Source organism: Anomaloglossus baeobatrachus, chromosome 9 (assembly GCF_048569485.1).
Source record: "Anomaloglossus baeobatrachus isolate aAnoBae1 chromosome 9, aAnoBae1.hap1, whole genome shotgun sequence".
In the NCBI taxonomy this organism is placed as follows: domain Eukaryota; kingdom Metazoa; phylum Chordata; class Amphibia; order Anura; family Aromobatidae; genus Anomaloglossus; species Anomaloglossus baeobatrachus.
Genome location: NC_134361.1, coordinates 221,006,190 through 221,032,332, shown reverse-complemented (window position 1 = coordinate 221,032,332; position 26,143 = coordinate 221,006,190). Strand labels below are relative to the sequence as shown.

At 45.7% G+C, this 26,143-nt stretch overlaps 1 protein-coding gene across 1 annotated transcript in view; it reads right to left on the bottom strand.

Moving 5' to 3' along the window:
• LOC142251910 (U3 small nucleolar ribonucleoprotein IMP4-like) overlaps window positions 1–25,637 on the bottom strand; it is a 57,234-nt gene extending 31,597 nt beyond the window's left edge. Inside the window, exons 1-3 of the mRNA XM_075324959.1 lie at window positions 25,289–25,637; window positions 21,114–21,217; window positions 20,670–20,785 (exon numbers count right to left, since the gene is read on the bottom strand). Coding sequence (XP_075181074.1) covers window positions 20,670–20,785; window positions 21,114–21,217; window positions 25,289–25,417 — 349 coding nt within the window. The 5' untranslated portion in view covers window positions 25,418–25,637. The remainder of the gene's footprint in view (window positions 1–20,669; window positions 20,786–21,113; window positions 21,218–25,288) is intronic.
• Between the last annotated feature and the right edge of the window lie 506 nt (window positions 25,638–26,143).

The following is a 26,143-nucleotide window of genomic DNA, read 5'->3' as shown; positions in this document are numbered from 1 at the left end:
CTAGCAGCGCTGTCATGCAAATCTCCATTCCTGGTCTTCACCAGGACAAGGGGGTTCGGCGTCCGATTCCGGTCTTTCTCCCTAAGGTGGTATCCCACTTTCATCTCAATCAAGATATCACCTTACCTTCTTTGTGTCCTCATCCAGTCCATCAATTTGAAAAGGATTTGCATCTGTTGGATCTGGTGAGAGCACTCAGGATCTACATTCCCGCACGGCGCTCCTGTGCCGCCCGGATGCACTCATTGTCCTTGTCGCTGGTCAGCGTAAAGGGTCGCAAGCTTCCAAATCCACCCTGACTCGGTGGATCAAGGAACCAATTCTTGAAACCTACCGTTCTGCTAGGCTCCCGGTTCCCTCAGGGCTGAATGCCCATTCTACCAGAGCCGTGGGTGCGTCCTGGGCATTACGGCACCAGGCTACGGCTCAGCAGGTGTGCCGGGCACCTACCTGGTCGAGTCTGCACACTTTTACCAAGCATTATAAGGTGCATACCTACGCTTCGGCAGACGCCAGCCTAGGTAGACAAGTCATTCAGGCGGCGGTTGTCCACCTGTACGAAAGGGCTGTTTGACGGCCCTACCACGAGGTATTCTTTTACCCACCCAGGGACTGCTTTTGGACGTCCCAATTGTCTGGGTCTCCCAATGGAGCGACAAAGAAGAAGGGAATTTTGTTTACTTACCGTAAATTCCTTTTCTTCTAGCTCCAATTGGGAGACCCAGCACCCGCCCTGTTTTCTTAGGGGTTTTTTTCGGTACACATGTTGTTCATGTGAATGGTTGCAGTTCTCCGATGTTTCTTCGGATTGAATTGGTCTTTAAACCAGTTATTGGCTTTCCTCCTTCTTGCTTTTGCACTAAACTGGTGAGCCAGTGATCCCACTGGGGGTGTATAGCCAGAAGGTGAGGGGCCTTACACTTTTGAGTGTAATACTTTGTGTGGCCTCCGGAGGCAGTAGCTATACACCCAATTGTCTGGGTCTCCCAATTGGAGCTAGAAGAAAAGGAATTTACGGTAAGTAAACAAAATTCCCTTCTTTGGGGTCTGCTTTGTTTTTGTTAGCGGCTCTCACACTACGTTTTTTTAACATGCGTCCTGAACGGTTTTTAACGCAAAAACGGATCCAGTGCAAATGCGTTTTCATTTCAATGCATTTGCAATAGACTTGCGACAACATGCGTTCACTTGCGTTTCCGTGCGTTATAAAGCGGATCCAGCGACTTGCAGTTTTTTAACTTTTTTCAAAAACGCTCCTTGTAGTGTTTTTGAGCTGCGTCCAAATACTGCAAAATCGCTGGATCCTGACTATACAGCAAACGCATGTGAACGGTGCTATACTGATAGACAGGATCCTGTTTGGCCGGAAACCAGCCTGGCGTGATCAGTCTCTCTCTCTCCGCTCCCCTCTCCTCCTCGAAGCCGCTCGCAGACGGAAGGCACGACGCAGAGGGCGCAGCGACACGAGCACCGCAAGAGGGGCAGAGGAAGACGAAGAGGGCTGAGCGAAGACGACGACGAAGAGGGGAGGCAATGGCGACACACAACGACGAGGGGCAGGAAGAGAGAGCAAGAGCGGGGGAGGAATCCGCCGCCGCCTTATCTTCCTCTCTCCTCCTCCTCCTCCTCCTCCTCTTTTCTTCCTCTCTCCTCCTCCTCCTCCTCTTCTTTTCTTCCTCTCTCCTCCTCCTCCTCCTCCTCCTCTTTTCTTCCTCTCTCCTCCTCATCCTCTTTTCTTCCTCTCTCCTCCTCCTCTTTTATTCCTCTCTCCTCCTCCTCCTCTTTTCTTCCTCTCTCCTCCTCCTCCTCCTCTTTTCTTCCTCTCTCCTCCTCCTCCTCCTCTTTTCTTCCTCTCTCCTCCTCCTCCTCCTCTTTTCTTCCTCTCTCCTCCTCCTCCTCCTCTTTTCTTCCTCTCTCCTCCTCCTCCTCCTCTTTTCTTCCTCTCTCCTCCTCCTCCTCTTTTCTTCCTATCTCCTACTCCTCCTCTTTTCTTCCTCTCTCCTCCTCCTCCTCTTTTCTTCCTCTCTCCTCCTCCTCCTCCTCTTTTCTTCCTCTCCTCCTCCTCCTCTTTTCTTCCTCTCTCCTCCTCCTCCTCTATTCTTCCTCTCTCCTCCTCCTCCTCCTCTTTTCTTCCTCTCTCCTCCTCCTCCTCTTTTCTTCCTCTCTCCTCCTCCTCCTCTTTTCTTCCTCTCTCCTCCTCCTCCTCCTCCTCTTTTCTTCCTCTCTCCTCCTCCTCCTCTTTTCTTCCTCTCTCCTCCTCCTCCTCCTCTTTTCCTCCTCCTCCTCTTTTCTTCCTCTCTCCTCCTCCTCCTCCTCCTCTTTTCTTCCTCTCTCCTCCTCCTCTTTTCTTCCTCTCTCCTCCTCCTCCTCCTCTTCTTTTCTTCCTCTCTCCTCCTCCTCCTCTTTTCTTCCTCTCTCCTCCTCCTCTTTTCTTCCTCTCTCCTCCTCCTCTTTTCTTCCTCTCTCCTCCTCCTCCTCTTTTCTTCCTCTCTCCTCCTCCTCCTCTTTTCTTCCTCTCTCCTCCTCCTCCTCTTTTCTTCCTCTCTCCTCCTCCTCCTCCTCTTTTCTTCCTCTCTCCTCCTCCTCCTCCTCCTCTTTTCTTCCTCTCTCCTCCTCCTCCTCCTCTTTTCTTCCTCTCTCCTCCTCCTCCTCCTCTTTTCTTCCTCTCTCCTCCTCTTTTCTTCCTCTCTCCTCTTTCTCCTCCTCCTCTTTTCTTCCTCTCTCCTCCTTCTCCTCTTTTCTTCCTCTCTCCTCCTCCTCCTCCTCTTTTCTTCCTCTCTCCTCCTCCTCCTCTTTTCTTCCTCTCTCCTGCTCCTCCTCCTCCTCTTTTCTTCCTCTCTTCTCCTCCTCCTTCTCCTCTTTTCTCCCTCTCTCCTCCTTCTCCTCTTTTCTCCCTCTCTCCTCCTCCTCCTCTTTTCTTCCTCTCTCCTCCTCCTCTTTTCTTCCTCTCTCCTCCTCCTCCTCCTCTTTTCTTCCTCTCTCCTCCTCCTCCTCCTCTTTTCTTCCTCGGTCCTCCTCTTTTCTTCCTCGGTCCTCCTCTTTTCTTCCTCTCTCCTCCTCATCCTCTTTTCTTCCTCTCTCCTCCTCCTCCTCCTCTTTTATTCCTCTCTCCTCCTCCTCTTTTCTTCCTCTCTCCTCCTCCTCCTCCTCTTTTCTTCCTCTCTCCTCCTCCTCCTCCTCTTTTCTTCCTCTCTCCTCCTCCTCTTTTCTTCCTCTCTCCTCCTCCTCCTCCTCTTCTTTTCTTCCTCTCTCCTCCTCCTCCTCTTTTCTTCCTCTCTCCTCCTCCTCTTTTCTTCCTCTCTCCTCCTCCTCCTCCTCTTTTCTTCCTCTCTCCTCCTCCTCCTCTTTTCTTCCTCTCTCCTCCTCCTCTTTTCTTCCTCTCTCCTCCTCCTCCTCCTCTTTTCTTCCTCTCTCCTCCTCCTCCTCTTTTCTTCCTCTCTCCTCCTCCTCCTCCTCTTTTCTTCCTCTCTCCTCCTCTTTTCTTCCTCTCTCCTCCTCCTCCTCCTCCTCTTTTCTTCCTCTCTCCTCCTCCTCCTCCTCTTTTCTTCCTCTCTCCTGCTCCTCCTCCTCCTCTTTTCTTCCTCTCTTCTCCTCCTCCTTCTCCTCTTTTCTCCCTCTCTCCTCCTCCTCTTTTCTTCCTCTCTCCTCCTCCTCTTTTCTTCCTCTCTCCTCCTCCTCCTCCTCTTTTCTTCCTCTCTCCTCCTCCTCCTCCTCTTTTCTTCCTCGGTCCTCCTCCTCTTTTCTTCCTTTCTCCTCCTCCTCCTCTTTTCTTCCTCTCTCCTCCTCCTCCTCCTCCTCCTCCTCTTTTCTTCCTCGGTCCTCCTCCTCCTCCTCCTCCTCTTTTCTTCCTCTCTCCTCCTCCTCTTTTCTTCCTCTCTCCTCCTCCTCCAGGGCAGTGCTAAAGGTTTAGGCAGATATGGAAGAAATCCTGCAGAAGTGATAAGAATTGTTTATTTTTAGCAAATAACAATATGTAAAATGAATGAACTAAAGAGAACTGTAAATCCCATATACATATATTCAGAGCCGCCATTTTCTTCATCACTTTCTTCTGGGTCATGCGCACACCTTTTCCATTTGGCAGGAGGTTTCCCCAAACATCTTGGAGGCCTGACCCCCGATCTTCTGTGTACGAGTCTTGTGTGGATCCTTCTGTCAGACAGATGTGATGATGTGAGATCAGCGCTTTGTGGTGGTCGTATCATCACCTCCAGGACTCCTCAGGCTTCATTACACTGAAGATATTTCTTAAAGGGGTTGTCTAGTCTTGTGGTAAAAGTCTGCAGTTGCTCTAGGTGACTGCAGACTTCTGGATCTTGACAGTGTGCACACCGCACACTGTCAGGGATTCTCTACTGGCGAGAGTGTGACGCCCTGGCCTATCAGGTGGTCACAGGGTATTGTGCAATCTGCCCTTCTGTGCAATATCCACCTCCTCCTTCGTTAAGGGTCCCTAACAAATGGTGTTGCCAAAACCAGCTAATCAAAATCTTAGGAACACTCTGCACCACACCCACCAGACACACCAGTGGACGGCCTGAGTGGAATAGGGTCGCCCACTTGGGGGGTTGTTTAAAGGGAGGTCAGGAGTGTCAGGAGACAGTCAGAGGAAGGGAGAGTGTAGTGTTGGAGGTGAAAGTGAGAGGAGGTCAGGAGCTGGGCTCCTTGTTATGCCTAGGTGGCAGACGTTGGTCTGGGCCTGGTAGGAGCTGGACCCCCGGTCGCAGGGGATCGTGACAACGGGCACGGCATTGTCGTGGTGGACAGCCGGCGGCCTTGTACCATCACCGGGCTGGGACCAGGGCACGACGGGGTACGTGGACCCTAGGTCAGGGAGTAGCTTCAGGCAACCTTACAATTCGCCCGACGAGAACGGAGCCTTCAAGATCCGTTCTCCACCCGCTCCAAAATCAGGGTACTAGAGCAACGAGGGGGATAGGACTTTCCACAAATACGGCCCAAGAAATCCCAAGCGTGAACCCTGACAGCAAGCTCCCTCAGTTAGCAAACAAGATGCTACGGGAAAAGGTCACAGATCAAACAGACAACACCAACAGAAATGGGACCCAGGCGTGCTCCCCCTCAGCGGCAGCGGTGTCCAGAACTTTGGTTTACTACAGTTGTCGGTGTCAGCGTTATTGGACTGAGTGAGTACGCAAGTGACCCTTACCTCCCCAACGGCACCTCCCTGTCATCACCACCGAGTCCCGGGAACCCCCCTACCTGTGGAGGGGTTAAACACCTGGCTGCCCACTCCATCACCACCGGGTACTCCCAGCCGAAACGGTGGTACTCCATCTTACCACACACCACGGGTGGCGTCACGAACTCTCAATATACCATACCCCCTGTAAATCCCCCCCTTCATTCGAGTGGCCGTGAGACCCCTGGGTCCAGACGTCCCTCGAGCCACCGCGGATCCGAGCAGCTCTGCTGCTTACACGGGGGCGGTACAAGAGCATGACTGCGAGTATGTGATGTGCATACATGCGGTCACATCCCGACATGACACCCATTTCACCACAAGACCGGACAAGACATTGGCTGGATGTTTGGGGTCCGCTGTCTGGCTGCAGAATAAATGTGGATGACGCCCTGATTTATTAGGCCATGTTCACACGTTCTGTATTTGGTGAGATTTTTACCTCAGTATTTGTAGCCAAAACCAGGAGAGTGTGAAAAACACAGAAATGGTGACCAGTTTCTACTACTGTCCCACTCCCTGGTTTTGGTTACAAATACTGAAGTAAAAAACTGCCCAAATACTGAATGTGTGAACAAAATTTTGACCACGCCCCTAGCCACACCCATTTGGCAGTAAGGGTCATTCAGCAGATGCCCCTGACTGTTCATTCATATTTATAGCAGTCAGAATTTTTTTATATTTCTGTGTCACTATATGACATGTTGCTTATTTGTGCCTATCAATCCGTGTTCACACGTTGCATAAATTCTGTTTCTTTTTGTTTCTGTCTGCACCAAACTACACAATAACAATCTTCTCTGTTTTTTCCATTTTTGCTGCATTTTTTCTGCCTTTTCTCCATTATTTAATGCGTTTTTGGTTCAGATTTGAATCTGCGTTTTTAACTGTTTTTATGTTCAGAGAAGCTTTTTCCTGCATTTTTTTAAGCTCCACATAGAAACCTCCAGAGAACCCCCCCACCCCCCCGAAAACCGCAGAATTCAGCGGCGTCTTTTCATGGAATCACATCCACTTTACTTGGACAATTAAACACAGCAGAATAAATGTGCAAAGAAACAGCAGGAAAAAATGCAGCATTTACACTACATGTGAATATGGACTAATTGTCCAAGCAAAGTGGATGAGACGTCCTGAAATCTCCGCCCCTGGTGCGTGGAAAGACGCCACTGAACTGTGCGCATTTGGTGTTTCTTTCTTTATAAGCTTCAGGATTCACATCAGCAACAAACATGTATCAAATAAGGGGGACAATGTATAAAAAATACCGCAAACACGCAATAATCAGAGAACATTGTTATTGCACTCTTGGCGCGGGCACCTGCAGAAAAAATGCAGCATTTACGCTATGTGTGAACACGGCCTCAGTGATCCATTTTTATTACATTTTTTATGGGTTTTAATAAAGAAAAATAATAAATTGCGCCTTTTTTTTCCCGCCATTTACCGATCCCCATAAATAATCTGATCGCTGTGTTGTGCAGGTCATTACGATTACAGGGACACCAAATATGTCCATGTTATTTGCTGATTTGTGATGTTTGTTATTTTATAAAAAAAAGTGCAATAAAATTACATTATTCTATTTTTTTTTATTATTTTTAGTAACTTTATTAGAAGAAAAAAAATCCTCTTTTCCTCTCCCTCTAGAATACAGGACATAGAGATGCTGCTCTGTACAATGTAGCTGTGTCCTGTGTAATCTGCTGTGTAAGAGGCTGCATTGTAGGTTCATTTATGTGAAATCCTCCCTCTGACATCATCAATCCTAGTGGCTCAACAGCTAGAGCAGCTAGGAAAGCCAGGAGGCTGCTGGACACAAGTTTTGAACGTTGCTGGTTTGAATCCAAGGTGGTGAAGATAAAAAAAAAAAAATAAATTGTATTTGTATTTTTTTCCTCATTTCTTTATAGTAGTTTTATGGGAACAAACGAATCTGACTCTTTCACCAACATTGAGATACAGTATCTATCTATCTATCTATCTATCTATCTATCTATCTCTATCCCTCTATCTATCTATGATTCTATCTATCTATCTATCCCTCTATCTATCTATCTATCCCTCTATCTATCTCTATCCCTCTATCTGTCTATCTATCTATCTATGATTCTATCTCTCTATCTATCTATCTATCAATGATTCTATCTATCTATCTATCTATGATTCTATCTCTATCTATTATCTGTCGTGTATCTATATATCCCTCTATCATCCATCCCTCTATCATCCATCTATCCCACTATCATCCATCCCTCCCTCTATCCCTCCCTCTATCCCTCCATTCATCCCTCCTTCTATCCCTCCATTCATCCCTCTATCATCCATCCCTCCCTCTATCCCTCCATTCATCCCTCTATCATCCATCCCTCCCTCTATCCCTCCTTTCATCCCTCTATCCCTCCATTCATCCCTCCTTCTATCCCTCCATTCATCCCTCCATTCATCCCTCTATCATCCATTAATCCCTCCCTCTATCCCTCCATTCATCCCTCAATTCATCCCTCTATCATCCATCCATCCCTGCCTCTATCCCTCCATTCATCCCTCTATCCCTCCATTCATCCCTCCCTCTATCCCTCCATTCATCCCTCTATCATCCATCCATCCCTCTATCCCTCCATTCATCCCTCTATCATCCATCCCTCCCTCTATCTCTCCATTCATCCCTCCATTCATCCCTCTATCCCTCCATTCATCCCTCCATTCATCCCTCTATCATCCATCCCTCCCTCTATCCCTCCATTCATCCCTCCTTCTATCCCTCCATTCATCCCTCTATCATCCATCCATCCCTCTCTCTATCCCTCCATTCATCCCTCCATTCATCCCTCTATCATCCATCCATCCCTGCCTCTATTCCTCCATTCATCCCTCCCTCTATCCTTCCATTCATCCCTCTATCATCCATCCATCCCTGCCTCTATTCCTCCATTCATCCCTCCCTCTATCCCTCCATTCATCCCTCCTTCTATCCCTCCATTCATCCCTCCATTCATCCCTCTATCATCCATCCCTGCCTCTATCCATCCATTCATCCCTCTATCCCTCCATTGATCCCTCCCTCTATCCCTCCATTCATCCCTCCCTCTATCCCTCCACTCATCTCTCCATTCATCCATCCATCCCTCCCTCTATCCCTCCATTCATCCCTCTATTATCCATCCATCCCTGCCTCTATCCCTCCATTCATCCCTCTATCCCTCCATTCATCCCTCCATTTATCCCTCCATTCATCCCTCCTTCTATCCCTCCATTCATCCCTCCCTCTATCCCTCCATTCATCCCTCTATCCCTCCATTCATCCATCCATCCCTCCCTCTATTCATCCATCCATCCCTCCCTCTATCCCTCCATTCATCCCTCTATCATCCATCCCTGCCTCTATCCCTCCATTCATCCCTCCCTCTATCCCTCCATTCATCCCTCTATCCCTCCATTCATCCCTCCTTCTATCCCTCCATTCATCCCTCCTTCTATCCCTCCATTCATCCCTCTATCCCTCCATTCATCCCTCCTTCTATCCCTCCATTCATCCCTCTATCATCCATTAATCCCTCCATTCATCCCTCCATTCATCCATCCCTCCATTCATCCCTCCATTCATCCATCCCTCCATTCATCCCTCCATTCATTCATCCCTCCATTCATCCATCCCTCCATCCATCTTTGCAGCTGAATAACCTGCTTCTGGTGTCTCACCTGCAGTATAGAGGTCAAGATAACAAAATCTTCCTATTGCTTTCAATAGAGGCAGTAGGTCAGTGGTAAAGCTGCTGCCTTTGAAACAATGAACTCACAGTTCCACGAGTTCGAGTCCCGGCCGCCCCGAAAATCCAGAGCCGATGATAATTTAATTTATTCACTCCACTGAGGGGAGGAGCCGGGACATCAGCTGTGAGCCGCGGGAGTGCGGGACAGCCCTGATAAATCGTGCAAATCCCGCAGAATCCGGGACGGTTGGGAGGTATGCAAAATGGAATCCGACTAGGGTATTAGTGTAGCATGTGTCCACCTCTACAAAATGGTGTCCGACTAGGGTATTAGTATAGCATGTCTCCACCTCTACAAAATGGTGTCCGACTAGGGTATTAGTGTAGCATGTGTCCACCTCTACAAAATGGTGTCCGACTAGGGTATTAGTATAGCATGTCTCCACCTCTACAAAATGGTGTCCAACTAGGGTATTAGTATAGCATGTGTCCACCTCTACAAAATGGTGTCCGACTAGGGTATTAGTGTAGCATGTGTCCACCTCTACAAAATGGTGTCCGACTAGGGTATTAGTATAGCATGTGTCCACCTCTACAAAATGGTGTCCAACTAGGGTATTAGTGTAGCATGTGTCCACCTCTACAAAATGGTGTCCGACTAGGGTATTAGTGTAGCATGTGTCCACCTCTACAAAATGGAGTCCGACTAGGGTATTAGTGTAGCATGCGTCCACCTCTACAAAATGGTGTCCGACTAGGGTATTAGTGTAGCATGCGTCCACCTCTACAAAATGGTGTCCGACTAGGGTATTAGTGTAGCATGTGTCCACCTCTACAAAATGGTGTCCGACTAGGGTATTAGTATAGCATGTGTCCACCTCTACAAAATGGTGTCCGACTAGGGTATTAGTGTAGCATGTGTCCACCTCTACAAAATGGTGTCCGACTAGGGTATTAGTATAGCATGTCTCCACCTCTACAAAATGGTGTCCGACTAGGGTATTAGTGTAGCATGTGTCCACCCCTACAAAATGGTGTCCGACTAGGGTATTAGTGTAGCATGCGTCCACCTCTACAAAATGGTGTCCGACTAGGGTATTAGTGTAGCATGTGTCCACCTCTACAAAATGGTGTCCGACTAGGGTATTAGTGTAGCATGTGTCCACCTCTACAAAATGGTGTCCGACTAGGGTATTAGTGTAGCATGTGTCCACCTCTACAAAATGGTGTCCGACTAGGGTATTAGTATAACATGTGTCCACCTCTACAAAATGGTGTCCGACTAGGGTATTAGTGTAGCATGTGTCCACCTCTACAAAATGGTGTCCGACTAGGGTATTAGTGTAGCATGTGTCCACCTCTACAAAATGGTGTCCGACTAGGGTATTAGTGTAGCATGCGTCCACCTCTACAAAATGGTGTCCGACTAGGGTATTAGTGTAGCATGCGTCCACCTCTACAAAATGGTGTCCGACTAGGGTATTAGTGTAGCATGTGTCCACCTCTACAAAATGGTGTCCGACTAGGGTATTAGTGTAACATGTGTCCACCTCTACAAAATGGTGTCCGACTAGGGTATTAGTGTAGCATGTGTCCACCTCTACAAAATGGTGTCCGACTAGGGTATTAGTGTAGCATGTGTCCACCCCTACAAAATGGTGTCCGACTAGGGTATTAGTGTAGCATGCGTCCACCTCTACAAAATGGTGTCCGACTAGGGTATTAGTGTAGCATGTGTCCACCCCTAAAAAATGGTGTCCGACTAGGGTATTAGTGTAGCATGTGTCCACCTCTACAAAATGGTGTCCGACTAGGATATTAGTGTAGCATGTCTCCACCTCTACAAAATGGTGTCCGACTAGGGTATTAGTGTAGCATGTCTCCACCTCTACAAAATAGTGTCCGACTAGGGTATTAGTGTAGCATGTGTCCACCTCTACAAAATAGTGTCCGACTAGGGTATTAGTATAGCATGTGTCCACCTCTACAAAATGGTGTCCGACTAGGGTATTAGTGTAGCATGTCTCCACCTCTACAAAATGGTGTCCGACTAGGGTATTAGTGTAGCATGTGTCCACCTCTACAAAATAGTGTCCGACTAGGGTATTAGTATAGCATGTGTCCACCTCTACAAAATGGTGTCCGACTAGGGTATTAGTGTAGCATGTGTCCACCTCTACAAAATGGTGTCCGACTAGGATATTAGTATAGCATGTCTCCACCTCTACAAAATGGTGTCCGACTAGGGTATTAGTGTAGCATGTCTCCACCTCTACAAAATAGTGTCCGACTAGGGTATTAGTGTAGCATGTGTCCACCTCTACAAAATAGTGTCCGACTAGGGTATTAGTGTAGCATGTGTCCACCTCTACAAAATAGTGTCCGACTAGGGTATTAGTGTAGCATGTGTCCACCTCTACAAAATGGTGTCCGACTAGGGTATTAGTGTAGCATGTGTCCACCTCTACAAAATGGTGTCCGACTAGGGTTTTAGTGTAGCATGTGTCCACCCCTACAAAATGGTGTCCGACTAGGGTATTAGTGTAGCATGTGTCCACCTCTACAAAATGGTGTCCGACTAGGATATTAGTATAGCATGTCTCCACCTCTACAAAATGGTGTCCGACTAGGGTATTAGTGTAGCATGTCTCCACCTCTACAAAATGGTGTCCGACTAGGGTATTAGTGTAGCATGTGTCCACCTCTACAAAATGGCGTCCGACTAGGGTATTAGTGTAGCATGTGTCCACCTCTACAAAATGGTGTCCGACTAGGGTATTAGTATAGCATGTGTCCACCTCTACAAAATGGTGTCCCACTAGGGTATTAGTATAGCATGTGTCCACCTCTACAAAATGGTGTCCGACTAGGGTATTAGTGTAGCATGTGTCCACCTCTACAAAATGGTGTCCGACTAGGGTATTAGTGTAGCATGTGTCCACCTCTACAAAATGGTGTCCGACTAGGGTATTAGTGTAGCATGTCTCCACCTCTACAAAATAGTGTCCGACTAGGGTATTAGTGTAGCATGTGTCCACCTCTACAAAATAGTGTCCGACTAGGGTATTAGTATAGCATGTGTCCACCTCTACAAAATGGTGTCCGACTAGGGTATTAGTGTAGCATGTGTCCACCTCTACAAAATGGTGTCCGACTAGGGTATTAGTATAGCATGTGTCCACCTCTACAAAATAGTGTCCGACTAGGGTATTAGTATAGCATGTGTCCACCTCTACAAAATGGTGTCCGACTAGGGTATTAGTGTAGCATGTGTCCACCTCTACAAAATGGTGTCCGACTAGGGTATTAGTGTAGCATGCGTCCACCTCTACAAAATGGTGTCCGACTAGGGTATTAGTATAGCATGTGTCCACCTCTACAAAATGGCGTCCGACTAGGGTATTAGTGTAGCATGTGTCCACCTCTACAAAATGGTGTCCGACTAGGGTATTAGTGTAGCATGTGTCCACCTCTACAAAATGGTGTCCGACTAGGGTATTAGTATAGCATGTGTCCACCTCTACAAAATGGTGTCCGACTAGGGTATTAGTGTAGCATGTGTCCACCTCTACAAAATGGTGTCCGACTAGGATATTAGTATAGCATGTGTCCACCTCTACAAAATGGTGTCCGACTAGGGTATTAGTGTAGCATGCGTCCACCTCTACAAAATGGTGTCCGACTAGGGTATTAGTATAGCATGTGTCCACCTCTACAAAATGGCGTCCGACTAGGGTATTAGTGTAGCATGTGTCCACCTCTACAAAATGGCGTCCGACTAGGGTATTAGTGTAGCATGTGTCCACCTCTACAAAATGGTGTCCGACTAGGGTATTAGTATAGCATGTGTCCACCTCTACAAAATGGTGTCCGACTAGGGTATTAGTGTAGCATGTGTCCACCTCTACAAAATGGTGTCCGACTAGGATATTAGTATAGCATGTGTCCACCTCTACAAAATGGTGTCCGACTAGGGTATTAGTGTAGCATGTGTCCACCTTTACAAAATAGTGTCCGACTAGGGTATTAGTGTAGCATGTCTCCACCTCTACAAAATGGTGTCCGACTAGGGTATTAGTGTAGCATGTGTCCACCTCTACAAAATGGTGTCCGACTAGGGTATTAGTGTAGAATGTGTCCACCTCTACAAAATGGTGTCCGACTAGGGTATTAGTATAACATGTGTCCACCTCTACAAAATGGTGTCCGACTAGGGTATTAGTGTAGCATGTGTCCACCTCTACAAAATGGTGTCCGACTAGGGTATTAGTATAACATGTGTCCACCTCTACAAAATGGTGTCCGACTAGGATATTAGTATAGCATGTGTCCACCTCTACAAAATGGTGTCCGACTAGGGTATTAGTATAGCATGTGTCCACCTCTACAAAATGGTGTCCGACTAGGGTATTAGTGTAGCATGCGTCCACCTCTACAAAATGGTGTCCGACTAGGGTATTAGTATAACATGTGTCCACCTCTACAAAATGGTGTCCGACTAGGATATTAGTATAGCATGTGTCCACCTCTACAAAATGGTGTCCGACTAGGGTATTAGTGTAGCATGTGTCCACCTCTACAAAATGGTGTCCGACTAGGATATTAGTGTAGCATGTGTCCATCTCTACAAAATGGTGTCCGACTAGGGTATTAGTGTAGCATGTGTCCACCTCTACAAAATGGTGTCCGACTAGGATATTAGTGTAGCATGTGTCCATCTCTACAAAAGGGTGTCCGACTAGGGTATTAGTGTAGCATGTGTCCACCTCTACAAAATGGTGTCCGACTAGGGTATTAGTGTAGCATGTGTCCACCTCTACAAAATGGTGTCCAACTAGGGTATTAGTGTAGCATGTGTCCACCTCTACAAAATGGTGTCCGACTAGGGTATTAGTGTAGCATGCGTCCACCTCTACAAAATGGTGTCCGACTAGGGTATTAGTGTAGCATGTGTCCACCTCTACAAAATGGTGTCCGACTAGGGTATTAGTATAGCATGTGTCCACCTCTACAAAATGGTGTCCGACTAGGATATTAGTGTAGCATGTGTCCACCTCTACAAAATGGTGTCCGACTAGGATATTAGTGTAGCATGTGTCCATCTCTACAAAATGGTGTCCGACTAGGGTATTAGTGTAGCATGTGTCCACCTCTACAAAATGGTGTCCGACTAGGATATTAGTGTAGCATGTGTCCATCTCTACAAAATGGTGTCCGACTAGGGTATTAGTGTAGCATGTGTCCACCTCTACAAAATGGTGTCCGACTAGGGTATTAGTATAGCATGTGTCCACCTCTACAAAATGGTGTCCAACTAGGGTATTAGTGTAGCATGTGTCCACCTCTACAAAATGGTGTCCGACTAGGGTATTAGTGTAGCATGCGTCCACCTCTACAAAATAGTGTCCGACTAGGGTATTAGTATAGCATGTGTCCACCTCTACAAAATGGTGTCCGACTAGGGTATTAGTGTAGCATGTGTCCACCTCTACAAAATGGTGTCCGACTAGGGTATTAGTGTAGCATGTCTCCACCTCTACAAAATAGTGTCCGACTAGGGTATTAGTGTAGCATGTGTCCACCTCTACAAAATAGTGTCCGACTAGGGTATTAGTGTAGCATGTCTCCACCTCTACAAAATGGTGTCCGACTAGGGTATTAGTGTAGCATGCGTCCACCTCTACAAAATGGTGTCCGACTAGGGTATTAGTATAACATGCGTCCACCTCTACAAAATGGTGTCCGACTAGGGTATTAGTGTAGCATGTGTCCACCTCTACAAAATGGTGTCCGACTAGGGTATTAGTGTAGCATGTGTCCACCTCTACAAAATGGTGTCCAACTAGGGTATTAGTATAGCATGTGTCCACCTCTACAAAATAGTGTCCGACTAGGGTATTAGTGTAGCATGTCTCCACCTCTACAAAATGGTGTCCGACTAGGGTATTAGTGTAGCATGTCTCCACCTCTACAAAATGGTGTCCGACTAGGGTATTAGTGTAGCATGCGTCCACCTCTACAAAATGGTGTCCGACTAGGGTATTAGTATAACATGCGTCCACCTCTACAAAATGGTGTCCGACTAGGGTATTAGTGTAGCATGTGTCCACCTCTACAAAATGGTGTCCGACTAGGGTATTAGTGTAGCATGTGTCCACCTCTACAAAATGGTGTCCGACTAGGGTATTAGTATAGCATGTGTCCACCTCTACAAAATGGTGTCCGACTAGGGTATTAGTGTAGCATGTGTCCACCTCTACAAAATGGTGTCCAACTAGGGTATTAGTGTAGCATGTGTCCACCTCTACAAAATGGTGTCCAACTAGGGTATTACTGTAGCATGCGTCCACCTCTACAAAATGGTGTCCGACTAGGGTATTAGTGTAGCATGTGTCCACCTCTACAAAATGGTGTCCGACTAGGGTATTAGTGTAGCATGCGTCCACCTCTACAAAATGGTGTCCGACTAGGGTATTAGTATAGCATGTGTCCACCTCTACAAAATGGTGTCCGACTAGGGTATTAGTGTAGCATGTGTCCACCTCTACAAAATAGTGTCCGACTAGGGTATTAGTGTAGCATGTCTCCACCTCTACAAAATGGTGTCCGACTAGGGTATTAGTGTAGCATGTGTCCACCTCTACAAAATGGTGTCCGACTAGGATATTAGTGTAGCATGTGTCCATCTCTACAAAATGGTGTCCGACTAGGGTATTAGTGTAGCATGTGTCCACCTCTACAAAATGGTGTCCGACTAGGGTATTAGTATAACATGTGTCCACCTCTACAAAATGGTGTCCGACTAGGATATTAGTATAGCATGTGTCCACCTCTACAAAATGGTGTCCGACTAGGGTATTAGTGTAGCATGCGTCCACCTCTACAAAATGGTGTCCGACTAGGGTATTAGTGTAGCATGCGTCCACCTCTACAAAATGGTGTCCGACTAGGGTATTAGTATAACATGTGTCCACCTCTACAAAATGGTGTCCGACTAGGGTATTAGTGTAGCATGTGTCCACCTCTACAAAATGGTGTCCGACTAGGGTATTAGTGTAGCATGTGTCCACCTCTACAAAATAGTGTCCGACTAGGGTATTAGTGTAGCATGTGTCCACCTCTACAAAATAGTGTCCGACTAGGGTATTAGTGTAGCATGTGTCCACCTCTACAAAATAGTGTCCGACTAGGGTATTAGTGTAGCATGTGTCCACCTCTACAAAATAGTGTCCGACTAGGGTATTAGTGTAGCATGTGTCCACCTCTACAAAATGGTGTCCGACTAGGGTATTAGTGTAGCATGTGTCCACCTCTACAAAATAGTGTCCGACTAGGGTATTAGTGTAGCATGTCTCCACCTCTACAAAATAGTGTCCGACTAGGGTATTAGTGTAGCATGTGTCCACCTCTACAAAATGGTGTCCGACTAGGGTATTAGTGTAGCATGTGTCCACCTCTACAAAATGGTGTCCGACTAGGGTATTAGTGTAGCATGTGTCCACCTCTACAAAATGGTGTCCGACTAGGGTATTAGTATAACATGTGTCCACCTCTACAAAATGGTGTCCGACTAGGGTATTAGTGTAGCATGTGTCCACCTCTACAAAATGGTGTCCGACTAGGGTATTAGTGTAGCATGCGTCCACCTCTACAAAATGGTGTCCGACTAGGGTATTAGTATAGCATGTGTCCACCTCTACAAAATGGTGTCCGACTAGGGTATTAGTGTAGCATGCGTCCACCTCTACAAAATGGTGTCCGACTAGGGTATTAGTGTAGCATGTGTCCACCTCTACAAAATGGTGTCCGACTAGGGTATTAGTGTAGCATGCGTCCACCTCTACAAAATGGTGTCCGACTAGGGTATTAGTATAGCATGTGTCCACCTCTACAAAATAGTGTCCGACTAGGGTATTAGTGTAGCATGTCTCCACCTCTACAAAATAGTGTCCGACTAGGGTATTAGTGTAGCATGTGTCCACCTCTACAAAATGGTGTCCGACTAGGGTATTAGTGTAGCATGTCTCCACCTCTACAAAATGGTGTCCGACTAGGGTATTAGTGTAGCATGTGTCCACCTCTACAAAATGGTGTCCGACTAGGGTATTAGTGTAGCATGTGTCCACCTCTACAAAATGGTGTCCGACTAGGGTATTAGTGTAGCATGTGTCCACCTCTACAAAATGGTGTCCGACTAGGGTATTAGTGTAGCATGCGTCCACCTCTACAAAATGGTGTCCGACTAGGGTATTAGTGTACCATGCGTCCACCTCTACAAAATGGTGTCCGACTAGGGTATTAGTGTAGCATGTGTCCACCTCTACAAAATGGTGTCCGACTAGGGTATTAGTGTAACATGTGTCCACCTCTACAAAATGGTGTCCGACTAGGGTATTAGTGTAGCATGTGTCCACCTCTACAAAATGGTGTCCGACTAGGGTATTAGTGTAGCATGTGTCCACCCCTACAAAATGGTGTCCGACTAGGGTATTAGTGTAGCATGCGTCCACCTCTACAAAATGGTGTCCGACTAGGGTATTAGTGTAGCATGTGTCCACCCCTAAAAAATGGTGTCCGACTAGGGTATTAGTGTAGCATGTGTCCACCTCTACAAAATGGTGTCCGACTAGGATATTAGTGTAGCATGTCTCCACCTCTACAAAATGGTGTCCGACTAGGGTATTAGTGTAGCATGTCTCCACCTCTACAAAATAGTGTCCGACTAGGGTATTAGTGTAGCATGTGTCCACCTCTACAAAATAGTGTCCGACTAGGGTATTAGTATAGCATGTGTCCACCTCTACAAAATGGTGTCCGACTAGGGTATTAGTGTAGCATGTCTCCACCTCTACAAAATGGTGTCCGACTAGGGTATTAGTGTAGCATGTGTCCACCTCTACAAAATAGTGTCCGACTAGGGTATTAGTGTAGCATGTGTCCACCTCTACAAAATGGTGTCCGACTAGGGTATTAGTGTAGCATGTGTCCACCTCTACAAAATGGTGTCCGACTAGGATATTAGTATAGCATGTCTCCACCTCTACAAAATGGTGTCCGACTAGGGTATTAGTGTAGCATGTCTCCACCTCTACAAAATAGTGTCCGACTAGGGTATTAGTGTAGCATGTGTCCACCTCTACAAAATAGTGTCCGACTAGGGTATTAGTGTAGCATGTGTCCACCTCTACAAAATGGTGTCCGACTAGGGTATTAGTGTAGCATGTGTCCACCTCTACAAAATAGTGTCCGACTAGGGTATTAGTGTAGCATGTGTCCACCCCTACAAAATGGTGTCCGACTAGGGTATTAGTGTAGCATGTGTCCACCTCTACAAAATGGTGTCCGACAAGGATATTAGTATAGCATGTCTCCACCTCTACAAAATGGTGTCCGACTAGGGTATTAGTGTAGCATGTCTCCACCTCTACAAAATGGTGTCCGACTAGGGTATTAGTGTAGCATGTGTCCACCTCTACAAAATGGCGTCCGACTAGGGTATTAGTGTAGCATGCGTCCACCTCTACAAAATGGTGTCCGACTAGGGTATTAGTGTACCATGCGTCCACCTCTACAAAATGGTGTCCGACTAGGGTATTAGTGTAGCATGCGTCCACCTCTACAAAATGGTGTCCGACTAGGGTATTAGTGTAACATGTGTCCACCTCTACAAAATGGTGTCCGACTAGGGTATTAGTGTAGCATGTGTCCACCTCTACAAAATGGTGTCCGACTAGGGTATTAGTGTAGCATGTGTCCACCCCTACAAAATGGTGTCCGACTAGGGTATTAGTGTAGCATGCGTCCACCTCTACAAAATGGTGTCCGACTAGGGTATTAGTGTAGCATGTGTCCACCCTTAAAAAATGGTGTCCGACTAGGGTATTAGTGTAGCATGTGTCCACCTCTACAAAATGGTGTCCGACTAGGATATTAGTGTAGCATGTCTCCACCTCTACAAAATGGTGTCCGACTAGGGTATTAGTGTAGCATGTCTCCACCTCTACAAAATAGTGTCCGACTAGGGTATTAGTGTAGCATGTGTCCACCTCTACAAAATAGTGTCCGACTAGGGTATTAGTATAGCATGTGTCCACCTCTACAAAATGGTGTCCGACTAGGGTATTAGTGTAGCATGTCTCCACCTCTACAAAATGGTGTCCGACTAGGGTATTAGTGTAGCATGTGTCCACCTCTACAAAATAGTGTCCGACTAGGGTATTAGTGTAGCATGTGTCCACCTCTACAAAATGGTGTCCGACTAGGATATTAGTATAGCATGTCTCCACCTCTACAAAATGGTGTCCGACTAGGGTATTAGTGTAGCATGTCTCCACCTCTACAAAATAGTGTCCGACTAGGGTATTAGTGTAGCATGTGTCCACCTCTACAAAATAGTGTCCGACTAGGGTATTAGTGTAGCATGTGTCCACCTCTACAAAATAGTGTCCGACTAGGGAATTAGTGTAGCATGTGTCCACCTCTACAAAATGGTGTCCGACTAGGGTATTAGTGTAGCATGTGTCCACCTCTACAAAATAGTGTCCGACTAGGGTATTAGTGTAGCATGTGTCCACCCCTACAAAATGGTGTCCGACTAGGGTATTAGTGTAGCATGTGTCCACCTCTACAAAATGGTGTCCGACTAGGATATTAGTATAGCATGTCTCCACCTCTACAAAATGGTGTCCGACTAGGGTATTAGTGTAGCATGTCTCCACCTCTACAAAATGGTGTCCGACTAGGGTATTAGTGTAGCATGTGTCCACCTCTACAAAATGGCGTCCGACTAGGGTATTAGTGTAGCATGTGTCCACCTCTACAAAATGGTGTCCGACTAGGGTATTAGTATAGCATGTGTCCACCTCTACAAAATGGTGTCCCACTAGGGTATTAGTATAGCATGTGTCCACCTCTACAAAATGGTGTCCCACTAGGGTATTAGTGTAGCATGTGTCCACCTCTACAAAATGGTGTCCCACTAGGGTATTAGTGTAGCATGTGTCCACCTCTACAAAATGGTGTCCGACTAGGGTATTAGTGTAGCATGTGTCCACCTCTACAAAATGGTGTCCGACTAGGGTATTAGTGTAGCATGTCTCCACCTCTACAAAATAGTGTCCGACTAGGGTATTAGTGTAGCATGTGTCCACCTCTACAAAATGGTGTCCGACTAGGGTATTAGTATAGCATGTGTCCACCTCTACAAAATGGTGTCCGACTAGGGTATTAGTGTAGCATGTGTCCACCTCTACAAAATGGTGTCCGACTAGGGTATTAGTGTAGCATGCGTCCACCTCTACAAAATGGTGTCCGACTAGGGTATTAGTATAGCATGTGTCCACCTCTACAAAATGGCGTCCGACTAGGGTATTAGTGTAGCATGTGTCCACCTCTACAAAATGGTGTCCGACTAGGGTATTAGTGTAGCATGTGTCCACCTCTACAAAATGGTGTCCGACTAGGGTATTAGTGTAGCATGTGTCCACCTCTACAAAATGGTGTCCGACTAAGGTATTAGTATAGCATGTGTCCACCTCTACAAAATGGTGTCCCACTAGGGTATTAGTGCAGCATTTTGTAGAGGAGGACACATGCTACACTAATACCCTAGTCGGACACCATTTTGTAGAGGTGGACACATGCTACACTAATACCTCCATTGTGTGTGACCCCCCACTCCTCCTACCCAGGAGCAAACTCCTAGAGGTCACTGCAGCCTCCTAAGATGGGTCCTCCTCCACATATGGTCTCACCGTGATCTGCGGCCCCAATATCCTCCACCTCCGGGAGCTTCTGCTCCGTCACTTTGTCCTGCGTCTCCGGCTGAACGCGTTCTGCAGTGAATGTGGTCACCCCATCGTCCGCAGCACTGCACAGACAGGAGAAAGATGGTGGAATGACTGCGGCAGTGTATGATTGTCAGGACATGCTGGGAGCTGTAGTCACACAATGGTTGATGATACAGAAGTCTGAGGCTGCGGTGCTACAGATGAGGAGCAATGCTATATGGCCATAGTTATCCCTACACACAGGTGCAGGACGCTGCGGACCCCGCAGACCACCCGCTTCATCAGCTTCATGAACCAGTGTCAGTGTGACCGCATGATTTCATGGTGGGATATTTCTGCTGTGACCATACAGAGCAGAAAATACAGAAAAATAAAGGATATATGGAAGAAATAAAATACCGCCCTCACCTGTCCTGGACAAACGAGGAAGGCGTCATCTCTGGCGTATCCTGCAGCGAGGACACGGACTTGTTCCCCATAGAATACCGCGACTGAGAAAGGCAGAGCCATCCCTGAGAACGACACATATAATACCGATTATATCTGTAATAATACCGCCAGATATACACATAATACCGTCACACACAGATATGTATAATACTACCACATACAGTTAGGTCCAGAAATATTTGGACAGTGACACAAGTTTTGTTATTTTAGCTGTTTACAAAAACATGTTCAGAAATACAATTCTATATATAATATGGGCTGAAAGTGCACACTCCCAGCTGCAATATGAGAGTTTTCACATCCAAATCGGAGAAAGGGTTTAGGAATCATAGCTCTGTAATGCATAGCCTCCTCTTTTTCAAGGGACCAAAAGTAATTGGACAAGGGACTCTAAGGGCTGCAATTAACTCTGAAGCCGTCTCCCTCGTTAACCTGTAATCAATGAAGTAGTTAAAAGGTCTGGGGTTGATTACAGGTGTGTGGTTTTGCATTTGGAAGCTGTTGCTGTGACCAGACAACATGCGGTCTAAGGAACTCTCAATTGAGGTGAAGCAGAACATCCTGAGGCTGAAAAAAAAGAAAAAATCCATCCGAGAGATAGCAGACATGCTTGGAGTAGCAAAATCAACAGTCGGGTACATTCTGAGAAAAAAGGAATTGACTGCTGAGCTTGGGAACTCAAAAAGGCCTGGGCGTCCACAGATGACAACAGTGGTGGATGATCGCCGCATACTTTCTTTGGTGAAGAAGAACCCATTCACAACATCAACTGAAGTCCAGAACACTCTCAGTGAAGTAGGTGTATCTGTCTCTAAGTCACCAGTAAAGAGAAGACTCCATGAAAGTAAATACAAAGGGTTCACATCTAGATGCAAACCATTCATCAATTCCAAAAATAGACAGGCCAGAGTTACATTTGCTGAAAAACACCTCATGAAGCCAGCTCAGTTCTGGAAAAGTATTCTATGGACAGATGAGACCAAGATCAACCTGTACCAGAATGATGGGAAGAAAAAAGTGTGGAGAAGAAAGGGAACGGCACATGATCCAAGGCACACCACATCCTCTGTAAAACATGGTGGAGGCAACGTGATGGCATGGGCATGCATGGCTTTCAATGGCACTGGGTCACTTGTGTTTATTGATGACATAACAGCAGACAAGAGTAGCCGGATGAATTCTGAAGTGTACCGGGATATACTCTCAGCCCAGATTCAGCCAAATGCCGCAAAGTTGATCGGACGGCGCTTCATAGTACAGATGGACAATGACCCCAAGCATACAGCCAAAGCTACCCAGGAGTTCATGAGTGCAAAAAAGTGGAACATTCTGCAATGGCCAAGTCAATCACCAGATCTTAACCCAATTGAGCATGCATTTCACTTGCTCAAATCCAGACTTAAGACGGAAAGACCCACAAACAAGCAAGACCTGAAGGCTGCGGCTGTAAAGGCCTGGCAAAGCACTAAGAAGGAGGAAACCCAGCGTTTGGTGATGTCCATGGGTTCCAGACTTAAGGCAGTGATTGCCTCCAAAGGATTCGCAACAAAATATTGAAAATAAAAATATTTTGTTTGGGTTTGGTTTATTTGTCCAATTACTTTTGACCTCCTAAAATGTGGAGTGTTTGTAAAGAAATGTGACAATTCCTACAATTTCTATCAGATATTTTTGTTCAAACCTTCAAATTAAACGTTACAATCTGCACTTGAATTCTGTTGTAGAGGTTTCATTTCAAATCCAATGTGGTGGCATGCAGAGCCCAACTCGCCAAAATTGTGTCACTGTCCAAATATTTCTGGACCTAACTGTATACACATAACACAGCCAGACACTGAGATATGATCCAACCAGACAGTGAGATGTTATATATAATACTTCTAGATATACACATAATACCGCCAGACCCTGAGATATCATGTAGAATACCACCAGAAATACACATAATACCGCCAGACACTGAGATATCATGTATAATACCACGAGATATACACATAATAGCACCAGACACTGTGATATCATGTATAATACCGCCACATATACACAAAATACCACCAGACACTGCGATATCATGTATAATACCGCGAGATATACACATAATACCAGACACTGAGATATCATGTATAATACCGCCAGATATACACATAATACCAGACACTGAGATATCATGTATAATACCGCCAGATATACACATAATACCACCAGACACTAAGATATCATGTATAATACCGCCATATATACACAATACCACCAGACACTGAGATATCATGTATAATACCGCCAGATATACACATAATACCAGACACTGTGATATCATGTATAATACCGCCACATATACACATACCACCAGACACTGAGATATCATGTATAATACCGCCACATATACACATAATACCACCAGACACTGAGATATCATGTATAACACCGCCACATATACACATAATGCCACCAGACACTGAGACATCATGTATAATACCGCCAGATATACACATAATACCATCAGACACTGAGATATCATGTATAATACCACCAGATATACACATAATACCACCAGACACTGAGATATCATGTATAATACCGCCACATATACACATAATAGCACCAGACACTGAGATATCATGTATAATACCGCCACATATACACATAATAGCACCAGACACTGAGATATCATGTATAATACCGCCACATATACACATAATACCACCAGACACTGAGATATCATGTATAATACCGCCACATAAAGACATACCACCAGATACTGAGATATCATGTATAATACCGCCAGATATACACATAATACCACCAGACACTGAAATATCATGTATAATACCGCCACATATACACATAATACCACCAGATACTGAGATATCATGTATAATACCGCCAGATATACACATAATACCACCAGACACTGAGATATCATGTATAATACCGCCAGATATACACATAATACCACCAGACACTGAGATATCATGTATAATACCGCCACATATACACATAATACCACCACACACTGAGATATCATGTATAATACCGCCAGATATACACATAATACCACCAGACACTGTGATGTCATGTATAATACCGCCAGATATACACATACCACCAGACACTGAGATATCATGTATAATACCGCCAGATATACACATAATGCCACCAGACACTGAGATATCATGTATAATACCGCCAGATATACACATAATACCATCAGACACTGAGATATCATGTATAATACCGCCATATATACACATAATACCACCACACACTGAGATATCATGTATAATACCGCCAGATATACACATAATACCACCAGACACTGTGATATCATGTATAATACCGCCATATATACACATACCACCAGACACTGAGATATCATGTATAATACCGCCAGATATACACATAATGCCACCAGACACTGAGATATCATGTATAATACCGCCAGATATACACATAATACCATCAGACACTGAGATATCATGTATAATAAAGCCACATATACACATAATACCGCCAGACACTGAGATATAACGCATAATACCGCCAGATATACACATAATACCATCAGACACTGAGATATCATGTATAATACCGCCAGATATACACATAATACCACCAGACACTGTGATATCATGTATAATACCGCCATATATACACATACCACCAGACACTGAGATATCATGTATAATACCGCCAGATATACACATAATGCCACCAGACACTGAGATATCATGTATAATACCGCCAGATATACACATAATACCATCAGACACTGAGATATCATGTATAATAAAGCCACATATACACATAATACCGCCAGACACTGAGATATAACGCATAATACCGCCAGATATACACATAATACCATCAGACACTGAGATATCATGTATAATACCGCCAGACACTGAGATATAACGCATAATACCGCCAGACACTGAGATATAACGCATAATACTGCCAGATATTCAAATAATATCGCCAGACACTGAGATATCATGTATAATACTGCCAGATATACACATAATACCGCCAGACACTGAGATATCATGTATAATACCGTCAGACACTGGGAAATGAGATATAACACCACCGGTGTAGCTGTATATCCGTGTATGAGACGAGCGCTCATCACTCACCTGCTCTATGACACCGTTCAGACATTGTCTCTTCTCCTTCAGATCTTCCAGGTCGTCCATCACTCTCAGGAGCAGCCGATCCAGACGCTGATTCACGTCCTCCAGAGTCTCATCCACAGAAGGCGCCATGTTTGTGGTGGAGGAACCTGAGAAGAAGCGTGAAAACTGATGTACAAATACATGTATCAGCTGTGTATCTAATCCTCTCCTGTGTGATATAGTCTTCTGAGCTGTGTATCTAATCCTCTCCTGTGTGATACTGTCTGCTGGGCTGTGTATCTAATCCTCTCCTGTGTGATACTGTCTGCTGAGCTGTGTCTAATCCTCTCCTGTGTGATACTGTCTGCTGAGCTGTGTATCTAATCCTCTCCTGTGTGATACTGTCTGCTGAGCAGTGTATCTAATCCTCTCCTGTGTGATACTGTCTGCTGAGCAGTGTATCTAATCCTCTCCTGTGTGATGCTGCCTGCTGAGCTGTGTATCTAATCCTCTCCTGTGTGATGCTGCCTGCTGAGCTGTGTATCTAATCCTCTCCTGTGTGATACTGTCTGCTGAGCAGTGTATCTAATCCTCTCCTGTGTGATACTGTATGCTGAGCAGTGTATCTAATCCTCTCCTGTGTGATACTGTCTGCTGAGCTGTGTATCTAATCCTGTCCTGTGTGATACTGTCTGCTGAGCTGTGTATCTAATCCACTCCTGTGTGATACTGTCTGCTGAGCTGTGTATCTAATCCTCTCCTGTGTAATACTGTCTGCTGAGCTGTGTATCTAATCCTGTCCTGTGTGATACTGTCTGCTGAGCCGTGTATCTAATCCTCTCCTGTGTGATACTGTCTGCTGAGCTGTGTATCTAA